This window comes from Euprymna scolopes, chromosome 12, assembly GCF_053919585.1.
Source record: "Euprymna scolopes isolate OS-2025 chromosome 12, ASM5391958v1, whole genome shotgun sequence".
NCBI lineage: Eukaryota > Metazoa > Mollusca > Cephalopoda > Sepiida > Sepiolidae > Euprymna > Euprymna scolopes.
Window position 1 is genome coordinate 66,450,101 of NC_136493.1, and position 12,124 is coordinate 66,462,224.

Sequence of the window (12,124 nt, forward strand, 5' to 3'; positions counted from 1 at the left end):
TAGGACTTACTAACATGTGATTTATTACTTGGTAACAATGGATTTAAGGGGTAGTAATTAGTGATTTATGACTTAGTTACAAGTGATTTATTAATTTAGTAGCAAGTGATTTCTGAATGTAGTAACAAGTTATTTATGACTTAGTGACAAGTGATATATGACGTAGTAACAAGTGATTTATGGCTTAGTAACATGTGATTTATGAATTTAGTAACTAGTGATTTATGAATTTAGTAACTAGCGATTTCTCATTTAGTTACAAGTGTAAATCATTTTTGACAATGTCAAACTCTATGTATGCTTTGATACCTTTTAAGCCTCCTATAGGTATGGGAAATTTAACTGCTTTAATTGCCTTTACCTCTTCTCTATTACCAAAACTAAATGTCCTGTTGGATTGAAAAGTCTTCACTTATCTTGGTCATTTAATGTACCAAAAATACATTAAACCAAAGTTCTCTCGTAACAGTTTTAGAACAGGCAGAATCCAACATGGTCATACCTAGTGTCTATTTTACAAGATTGCACATTTTTATATTAGAATCATTTATCAATGTTTAATAACAGGACTCGGAATTAATTAATAAGATGTGTACATGGTTTGAATCCACAACAGTGTTAATATTTCTAGGACTAAAACCAGTACAGTCTCTGACAAAATGCCTGATAGAACCATATTTGAAACAATGCATTGTCCTATTTTGTCTGTTGGTTGGATTTGTTTTGTTTCCTCGATAGAATTTTTGTTCCCTTTTACTTTTGTTCAGATTGAAATTTACCGTTTTAATTTCTTCCTTGAAAGCAGGATCTGTTTTGCATTCCAATGAAGAAATATCGGAAAACACTTTTTTTAAGTATCCTTCATTGCTACGTAAGTTAAACTTCTGCATGTTGTCCTTGCCAATTTTTTGTTTTCTTCTGATACATTCACTGCATTTAAAACAAAAAATGCTTGGACTCCTTCTGGCAGAGAAATTCCATATTTATGTAATTTCTGATACAAGAATTCATGATGCACTAAAAAGTCGTTTATATTTATTCCAGTAGCTTTTTTGTAAGATAAAATTCCTTGAATGACATGTATGGCATTGTGTTTTCGTCCCTTAAATATATCTTGTCCAACTTGTCTTTAATTATTTTAATCTGTCAGTTCAGCCAATATCTGTGATGTCTAAGTGTCGAATGCATTCTCATATGTCTTATGGCAGTAAAGCTGATAAAACAAATCATAAAAAAAGTCAACAAAAGACGGTACAGAAAGAAAGGAAAGCCATACTGGAATGACACAATACAATCATACCTGGTATGTACAACTCACCAGCACAAGGCCTTTACAAGGTGCATCCACTACATTGCAAAACCACAGACTACACACCACAAATGCAAGTAGGTGTATAGCAGTTAATTCAATGTTACTGAGTTTTAAAGAAAGATTCCAAAGTTCAAAACATGCATGTGAAGATAGTTGGTTACAACAACAGAAAAATAATGCAAATATGTTTGTTTGAAAGCTGTTTAATTTCTGTACATATTTCTTGATTTATAATTATTAAAATAAATTTTACTGATGAATACCAGTTGTGAAAAATAAAAATGTACTAACATGTTTGTGCAGGTCATACAGCGAAGATAGGGATGAAGCAGAAACATGATTTAAATCAACAAAAACAGATTTATGAAAATGAAATTGACAGTTTGAAAAAATCCAACTTTGTCTTAAAATCTAAGGTAAATGAAGTTGTTTTATAAAAGTATTTATTAGATTGACTTTTTTTTCAAAAGGTTTATTTGTATTGTCTACTAGGTGACAAACAAATCTACACTGATTAAATATCATGACAGTAATGGCAAACATTCTAAAACATTGTAGAACAGTGTTGTCAAAGAAATGTCATAAATAGATAATTTCATTAACTAAGGAATCAGTTATAATACCTCCCTTTTGTATTGTTTTGTATGTGTGTGTATATATACATATATAACTTGAGATAGATAGTCATTTATTGATATAATTTATGATCGAACTCTTAGCAAACTACATTTGTAGTTTATTTATAAAATACTGTTTATTCATTGTTTTTAAATGTGACCATTCATGTCTTTAAGAAGCTTTGTCCATCCATCTGTCTCATTAATGTTTTAAATAAGATTTTCATTGCTAAACGCACATATTGAATGGATGCATTCTTGTACTTTCTTTAGTTTTTATTTAGTTAGAAGGAAATCGAATCCCTCTTCCATCAATATAAGAAATCATAACAATATTTCACCTCTCAACTAAAAAAATAATAGTCGACTGTTTTTATTGGTTTCCTTTTTATGTAGATCTCAAAAGAACTGAAAGAAGTATCTGAGTCTGAAGAACTGGTTGGACTACAAAAAGAATTGTCTGAACAACAAGTATTACTTTTGGGCTATGAAACAGAAAATGAACGGCTGTACAATGAAGCAAAGCAGTTGAAGACTCAGTACAAAGTATCTGAAGAAAAGTTCTTTCGAGAGAATCAGAAACTTTTAATAGAACTTAATAGCCTGAAGTAAGTAAGACTTGTATACTCCCTTGCTAATGCTGTTTCTTTCCATATAATTGTATTATATCTTTAAAAAACAAAGATCATATAAGTATATTTACATTGTTTTTCTTCTATTCTCATTGATGTTAACATATACATATCTACTTAATTCAAACAGCTTCATTAAGTTGAGATTGTCGGACTGACTTCCTCATCTTGGTTGTTATAGTCACAACGTTTTGGCTGTTTTGCCCTCTGGCCTTCATCAGGTATTTTGTATCGAACTGGGGAACCGTTTGTTAGGAGTCTCGAACCCAACCCTATATTATTATTACGGGGGTATCGTGTTCGGACTCCAGCTCGGCTCTGGGACATAGTTGCTGATTCTCTGTTTTGAATGTTACTTTTCACTGCCTTCGTTCAGGATTGAACTCAGCACCTTTGGGTAACTATAAACTTTGATACAACGTCTAGGACCACTCGGCCATATGTCACTAGGACAATTCTTAGTTGTTATTCAAGGTTTTCTCTCTCTATCAGAGGTGTCCAAATTACATTCAGCTCTATGCTTGATTTGCTCAGTAGGTTGTTATGTCCGAGCATGTGAGCTGTTTCTTTAAGTTTTCTCACTTTCCAGTGGGTATCTCTGTTTATTATTTTTACTTCATCCCATAGGGGGCAATGGTCCCCCCTCTCCATCCAGACATGGTTGGCTATACCCGATTTTCCCGTCTCCCCTTTAGTTACCGCATTTCGGTGTTCTTCCACCCTTACTTTAAGGAGGCGGCATGTTTCACCCTTGTAAAACTTTCTGCAACTGCATGGGATGGAGTTTATGCAGTTCTTGGTCATGTTCTCCTCCATGCGGGGCTTCACTCGTACCAGGTGTCGTCTGAGTGTTGACTCGCTCTTGAATACCGTCCTGATGTTGTAGGGGGCACATATTCTCTGGATCTTTTCGGAGATGCCTTGTATGTATGGTAGGCAGACCGTTGGAGCTTTTTGGGTTTCATTCTCTTCTCTTATACTATCTGGTGGATAGTATGCTATCGGGGTAGTTGTTACGACGGAGGGTATTCTTCAACCTGACCATTTCTTGGTGGTATGTAATGGTATCGCTACTTATTGTCTCTGCTCGATGTTGTAAGCAGCGTGCGATTCCATGTTTGATACTGTATGGGTGATGGGAGTTGAAGTTAAGGTATTTTCCGGTGAAGGTAGGCTTGCGATATAAGGATGTCTTAAACCCATGCTCTGTGCGTGATATGAGTATATCAAGGAAGGCCAGTTGGTTATCTTTTTCTTCCTCCATTGTGAACTGTATCGATGGTCTTATTGAGTTCACATGGTCTAGGAGAGCCTGGATGTCTTCCTGATGGGGCCAGAGTATGAAGGTGTCATCAACGTATCTTAGCCACACGGTTGGCTTTAAGGGAGCTGAACCTAAGGCCATGTCTTCAAAGTATTCCATGTATATGTTCGCCATCACTGGTGATAATGGCGAGCCCATAGCTAGCCCCTCCTCTTGTCGATATAGGTCAGTGCCCATTCTGAAGTAGGTTGTTTCTATGCAGAATGTCAGCATTTCCATTAAGTTTGGCAATGGTACACATGTGCGCTCTTCTATGGAGAGGTCCGCAGCTAGTTTGTCTTGAATTACTGCTAGTGTCTCACTAGTTGGGACTTTAGTGAACAGGCTAACCACATCTAGGCTTACGATTTGGTTTGTACTGATGGGTGCTCCCTTGATCAGTTCCATGAAGTGGGCAGAATTCTTTACATGTGTTGCTGACTTGCCTGCTAATGGGTTTATTATATCCACAAGGTACCTGCTCAGTGGGTGGCATGCTGAGCCTTGGCAGCTCACTATGGGTCTGAGTGGACTACCGTCTTTGTGTATCTTGGGGAGACCGTACATGCTGAATGCAATTTGGACACCTCTGATAGAGAGAGAAAACCTTAAACATAGGTTTAACATTAACAAAAACCAACTAAGAATTGTCCTAGTGACATATGGCCGAGTGGTCCTAGACGTTGTATCAAAGTTTACAGTTACCCAAAGGTGCTGAGTTCAATCCTGAACGAAGGCAGTGAAAAGTAACATTCAAAACAGAGAATCAGCAACTATGTCCCAGAGCCTAGCTGGAGTTCGAACACGGTACCCCCGTAATAATAATAAAAGGTTGGGTTCGAGACTCCTAACAAATGGTTCCCCAGTTCGATACAAAACACCTGATGAAGACCAGAGAGCAAAACAGCCGAAACGTTGTGACTATAACAACCAAGATGAGGAAGTCAGTCTGACAATCTCAATCAATGAAAACACCTCATCTCAAAAATGCAGACAATTACTAGCTTCATTAAGATGAAAGATAAAATAGTAAATGTTATTTTGATTTATCTGTTTTTTAAAAGTTAAGTGTTAGACTTTTAATTTTTTATTCAACATACTATTTTTCCTTTCCTTTGATTATTAAAATGCTTTTAAAGCTTTTTTTGATTATGTTATATCTCATATATATATATATATATATATATATACATATATATATATATATATATATATATATATATATGTATATATATATATATATATATATATATATATACATATATATATTATATATATATATATATATATATATAGCCCATCTCTTTACCCATTCCAATAAGTTAGTACATTTTGAACAAAGAAATAATGATTTTAACTTAAAAATAGATTTTATTTACTGAACTGAATCAATCTTCAGTTCATTAACTATGAGTTACTTTTGGCTATCTTCATAGGTGGGAGTGGACATAAACCCTCCTCTCTATTTCAATGTACTGTACATGAATTTTAACTGTAATTCAATTTTATTCCAATTTCCAAATCTTTCCTACATGATATGGTTTAACTAACCAATTTACTATTTCCTGTTCATGCAGGCTTCTAGCTGACCCCAGGAACATCCTCTGACAATCATTCATGATAAACAATAGTACATGTAGAACTATCAAAGAAAAAAATTCTTCATCAAATTTAATATTATTTTAAATGTCAGTATACACGTACAGTCTTGAAAAACAAAAGGTACTAAACTGTAGAATCCAATTGACATTTACCAGATTAAGAACTCTATAAAAAAGATTATCAACTAGCAGCCAATCAGAACCCAGCGAAAGGGTTTGCCCATTCAAGCATACTGGAACATTCTAGCCCTCTTAAAAACCTGTTTACTGGGCTTCTTTCTCAGATCATTTAATTGAGATCAGTTAGACTTATGACTAAATTCAGTATGACACTGCAAACAAGATCGATTAATCCTCAAGATTGGAAGCATTACCTTGTAAAGGCAAAGATCTCTACCAATTCAGCCAAAATCTCTGTTGTCACATTTGAAAGTGAGAAGCTGATGAAGGAGAACCTACAAATGATGGGTTGGGCCATGTTAAGTTAGTGATTACATCAATAGGAGAAGCCTTGTCTATTTTTAAGTAAGCTAAGACACTCTTTGCCTAGGTAACCTTTGCTAAGACACCAGCAGTGAAACTTACCCAATTCAGTCATAAAATGACCTCCAGAACTCTTAAATCCCTTGAGCAGAATATCCATTATTTTGAAGCATCCACATCTGCAGGTAATGCCAGCACTTCCTCTAACTACAATAATAGCTTCACTGAACCAAACATCTTTTGAGTTTGCATGGATTAATATGGCACCCTGAGAACAAGCTACTACATGTTAGAATCTTCAGTTACATCTGTAACATGGTTTGTAAATCAGATACATAGATAAATAGAGCAAACCTTGGGCTTTTGATACCACTGTAATAACGAGGCTTGATGTAAGCGTAACAAGATACAATAATGGTGTCACTAATAGGATTCATGAACACACGGGATAATCAAGACTATGTATAAACATAGATAAGATACGTTGAGGTGCTGGCCAGAGTAAAGAAAAGATAATGAAGCAGAGGAGAACAAAATGAAATTACTGATATGCTCCTCACAATAGTTGAGTGTGAAGGAATTCAGAAAGTTTCAACAATGAAATATCAATTTCTTTCGAGGTCAGCTCTTCCAAAATTTTTAGATTCTTTAGAGTGTTGTTTTGTTTCTTTAAACTTTGTTCTTTCTTTGGTCTGATATTCCTTTTTATTATCTTATCAATTTCTTTTGAGGTCAGCTCTTCCAAATTTTTGGATAAGATAATAAAAAGGAATATCAGACCAAAGAAAGAACAAAGTTTATAGAAACAAAACAACACTCTAAGAATCTATTGTACAATTTATACACTGATTGAAAGAAAGAGCGAGATTTGAATTGCAAATTTGAAAAACTTGGTATTGAGGCAGGAAGATGAATTAATCATGCTATGCATGATAGAAGTTATGCATTACACCCTTCTTTTAAACATAAGAAATTGGAAATGCTTCAAAGTGTTAATTTAACACTAGAAACGTATAAAATCCATTCAGTAATTGGAATTAATAAACAAATATAACTAATACTCAAACAAAGCTGAAATATATTGCACAGATGCACACAAAATTTTATATAAATTTTATGGCAAACAACATATTAAGGAAAAAATAAATGTCCAACTTGCGGTAAGATTTGCTTGATTTGGAAAAGAAAAAGTCATACCTTGAATGTGTGCAGGTACAAAAGAAAATTGGAGGAAATTAAAGACATACTAAAGAATAGATGAGAGTCAGAAATTTTCACTCTAAATGTATAAAAAATAAATAAATCAGAAATATTTCCACATGCAGGCCTCGACTGACTCTGACAGTGACATAACCTTCATCCCAGTAAAGTTTTGCCAGAAAGCCGAGGCTAAAAATGTCAACCTTGCAACAAAAACATAATTAAAACATTAGGCATTTTTGAAGCCACATTGGAAACTACTTTTGTAGTCTTACAGTTGTAACGTGTACTAAAGATCACATACTACTAGGATATGTGTATTAAAAGTTTACATATTGAAATTAACAGAAATGGCAAAACAAGAAATCAGATTACTAAAAAATCATAAGGCAAGTATTCGGTTGAGAGATAGTTATCATTTTAGATTCATCCAAACAAGATGTTTACCCATACATATTTTACCTATCAAAGTTAAAACCATGATTCACCAGGGAATTTTAGAAAAAAAATCACTCAGGGGAAAGCAATTGGATGTCATTAACAGTTACTATTAAAAAGTTCAATAGGAATATTAGAACATACAGTGACTACAAAATTGGTGTCAACTAGCAAATATGTTCAGATTTGTTTCCTGTATCTTGTATCAAAACTGTCATAGTTTAGCAAATATGAAGCACTTTGCAAAAATTGATTTAAAATCAACCTGTAATCAAATTGAAATGGATAATCGATCTAAAAAAATCGCAACACTGAACACCACTATTGCATAATTGAAATCGTTTTGCCATTCATGATTAAAACTGAGGAGGAACGAAAAGCACATGAATATGAACGAAACATGGATAGCAAGAATAGCAGATGTAGAAGATGGAGGTAGACCAAGATCTCCATTAAAAAGGAGAGAAGAACAAATGCGAGAGTGGAACAGAATAATCAGAAGGATTAGAGGTCACATCAGGATGCCAAACTTTGCAAATTAAATACCTAAATAAATAGAGCAAACCTTGGGCATTGGATATCACTTTAATCACGATATATGATATTAACACAGCATAGTAGGATTAAAAATGCAATACATGAGAAGGGGTTCTACTTTTAAGAGTGTACCAACAAGGAAACATGTCACATCTCTATTCAAAGCATTCGTCTATCTCCAGCACAACTGACTTCATGACTTCAATTCACTCTACTTTAACCACATGTAAAATAAGTTTATCTCAATGCAGTGCTCACCTAACCGCATGGCACAGCACATATTCTCTACCCATTCCAAAGGTAGAAATAGTTTCAAACAATCATCGATATGACACAACAAGGCGAGTGATCAAAACTCTTCCTAACCATCAAATCAAGATTAACAGGTTGGACAGAATCATTCTGTGAAATCACAGATTTCTCAGAAAGCTTGAAATATCTACAATTCCAGTGCCCATTCCCAGTGTTTTGCCTTGGGATTCCCATGCACTTGGTACACTCATGCCATAAATCAGAAGAAGCATAATGATACTGCATCCAGCATTGCTGAAGCAATGCTAGTGAAATCCACCTGGGGAAGAGTGAATGTAGAATCAAATTACCAGCATAAAAGATTACCTATTCATGGAGTAACAACCAATCAGAACACACAGTGGAGTGGCTAATTTAAGCATAATGGGACATTTAAGCCTTCTTATGAACTAACTTTCTGGGATTCTGGTTCAGTTTTACTTGAACTCAACTAGTTAGATAGTTGAGTACAGACTACTAAATTCAATTGTTCAACTTTTTGAAACCAGTGCTTCACTAAGGCCATTGGTAATGTTAGTAAAACTTTAAAAAATTGAACTACATACAAGACCAATACTTGTCATCTCAATGGAGATACCTCTCATATCAGCAAAGCTGTGCATTATTAAATCATGATCTTCTTACTCGGATTGTTTCCTCTGGTGAAAAGAGTCCAGTGTTTAAGAGACTGAAAACTTTTTATGATTACAGAAAAACAAATTGCTGTTAATACTGACCGAATCACTGTACAATGTTTGATAACTCACAAAAAAATATGCAACAATTAGTGTTTTTAAAGATATCAAACATAATTAATTTCCTTATGCCAAAAGTTAATGCCCTTTCATGCATCATTTTCTATTTATATTATGTATGGATTTTGTAATGAAGTTTTAGAACAAAAATATAAGAAAACTTTTTCGAAATAATTTGTTTTATAAAGAGATGTTTTTGATTTATTTGTGAAAATGTGTTAATTTTCATTTCATTATTTTTCAGAAATCAACTGGAATTTAAAGAAAATTTGTGTCCTCCCCAAATGTCTCAACAGTCTGCCATGACACATAATTTTAGCGAATTATTCAGTAAGAGTAGTAACGGACCTCCAATTTTTTGTATAAATTGTGGCCATCCTTTTATATTTGCAGTCAGCAAACTTTCTCAGTTAGAATCTGAACGACAAGTTCAGGTAAGATGGCAATAAGAATATATATTGTTTTTTTTGTATTATTAGAATTAATCACTATTACAAGGAAAATTTAAAAATAGTTTATTCCTCAGCTCTATATCACAAGGCACAAATGGGGTACAAGTTAAAAAATTATTTTTTATTTGGTCTACATTTTAATTCATCCTTTTAGTCTTCATCATAATAAAGTATTAGACATTATTAGACAAAACAAATTAATTGCTGAAAACTGCAATTCACTGTCTTGTTTATTAATTCCCATCAACTATTTGAGGGGATTTTTTAGAAGCATGGTTGAATATATATATATATATATATATATATAGCCATCCACATACAGTACTGTTTCGCTGTTCATCAGTGCGGCTAGACAGGCAACTACCTCAAGCCAGTTTTTTAATAAATTACAAGTGCAGACTTTCTTTTTGCCACCTGTGTGTGTGTATGTGTATATATATACACATACACACACACAGCAAAAAGAAAGTCTGTACTTGTAATTTATTCAAAAACTGCAAATTTAAGCTAAATTTAATGTAACTGTTTAAACAACCTATACCTCATTTGATTGGCCTTTTATTTTTCTATAATTTTACCTGTTCATATTTGACTTTTAATCAAAATATTCTAGAGTTCACGTCAATTGAAAAAAATAACTTCAAATTGAGGAGGCAAAAAGAAAGTCCGCACAATGGAAAATTGTTATTTAAATGTAACTTTAGGACATTAATGCAACACAAATACAACAGGAACACAATGAACTAGTTAATATTTAGTAGCATAGTCCTTCTGCAATTTGATAGCCTGCAATCTTTTGGAAATTCTTTGAATTAGACTGCAGCAATATTCCGGGGAAAGAGCATCCCACTTTTCTTTAATTTTTGTCCAAAGTTCTTCCAAATTTGAAATTTTATCATTGCGTAGCTGTAGCTTGATGTAATGCCATACGTTTTCGATAGGATTAAGGTCTGGAGATTGTGCAGACTAATCCAAACACGGAATATCATGCTCTTCTAGGAACCTCTTGACATTGCCAGCTGTGTGAATGGGAGCATTATCCTGCATGAAAATGGTATTATCATCCAAATTCCGACCAAGGTAGGGTAGAAAATGCTCAGTCAACATATTAATGTACTTGGTCGAATTAATTCGACCTTGCAAGCGAATTATAGGCGCTGGACCATTGGTATTAATAATACCCCACACCAAAACTGAACCTGCACCACCTTGCAGCGTTGAAACTGAGCACCTAGGATTAAATTCTTTATCTTTTTCCTGACGGACGTACTGCCTACCATCACCGCCTAACCTATAGAACTTGCTTTCATCACTAAAAAGCACTTTTGACCAATATGATCTTCATTGCATCTGACGAAGTCCAGATGGAGCTTTCTGTTCTTTACAGAAATTATTGGCTTGCGTCTTGCAACATATCCTCGCAAATTGAATTCCTTTAATCTGTTCTTGACAGTAGAAAGAGATCATTTTTTAACAAGATTGCACGGTTGTTGGATTTGGGGAGCCATTTCACATCTGTTTCTTAGGCTGCGGATCTTGATAGCATTGTTTTCCATGTTAGAAGTAACTCTAGTATGACCAGATTTAGAGGCATCACGAACACTGCCGGTGTTTTAGTGCTTTTGCACAGTTTTTCGTGCCGTTTTCTCATCACATTTCAATCTGCGGCCGATTTCTCGATTGGATAAACCAGAAAGATGGAGCTTAATGAGCTTCTGATGTTCACTAAGAGAAATGTGTGGCATATGGACTAAATATTACATTGTATAACCTGGAAGAACAATTACGATTAGAGATGCTTTGTTGCCTGTTGGTGGATATTTTAAACTGATTTAAGGACGATAATTTAAGCTGGTTTTAAGCGAATTTGTTGCTGCGGACTTTCTTTTTGCCTCCTCAATTTGAAGTTATTTTTTTAAATTGACATGAACACTAGAATATTTCAATTAAAAGTCAAATATGAACAGGTAAAATTATAGAAAAATAAAAGGCCAATCAAATGAGGTAAAGGTTATTTAAACAGCTACATTAAATTTAGCTTAAATTTGCAGTTTTTGAAAAAATTACAAGTGCGGACTTTCTTTTTGCCAGCACTGTATATTTTTTCCTCATGTCGGAAATTTTCCTACTACCCTCTTTATCATTCTGTTATGAAATGCGAAATATCCATTAATTTGAAACACAAAATACCCAAAAATCATATTTGAGATGATTTTTGAGATGAGGATTGGTCATTCATATTATTTGGATTCATCGGACTATTGTTCTCATCTTGAGTGTGATTTTCACATTATTTCAGTCAATGTAATCTCCAACCTTCCACAGGTATATTTTGTTGAACTCGAGAATTTGGATGGAATTTTGAACAGAACCCTTTGCTCTTGTTCCTTCAGCCATGACTGGATAGAGGCCCTATGTAATTTGCAGTTGTATCTTTCATTCGCAATGACCTATGGTGCAGTGGTTAGAGCACTTGGAAAAATCAGTTGTAAAAGTGATATTC

The 12,124-nt window shown here is 34.1% G+C and overlaps 1 protein-coding gene across 21 annotated transcripts in view; it reads left to right on the plus strand.

Moving 5' to 3' along the window:
- LOC145291308 (centrosomal protein of 162 kDa-like) overlaps positions 1–12,124 on the plus strand; it is a 927,819-nt gene that overhangs the window by 525,567 nt on the left and 390,128 nt on the right. For 12 of the 21 annotated variants that reach the window (XM_080137033.1, XM_080137020.1, XM_080137028.1 and 9 more), the window contains 3 exons: positions 1,616–1,728; positions 2,326–2,537; positions 9,414–9,603. In XM_080137033.1, the coding sequence (XP_079993159.1) occupies positions 1,616–1,728; positions 2,326–2,537; positions 9,414–9,603 (515 nt within the window). Of the gene's footprint in view, positions 1–805; positions 872–1,615; positions 1,729–2,325; positions 2,538–9,413; positions 9,604–12,124 lie in introns of all 21 variants that reach the window. The other 9 variants (XM_080137018.1, XM_080137021.1, XM_080137023.1 and 6 more) reach the window with 1 other exon arrangement.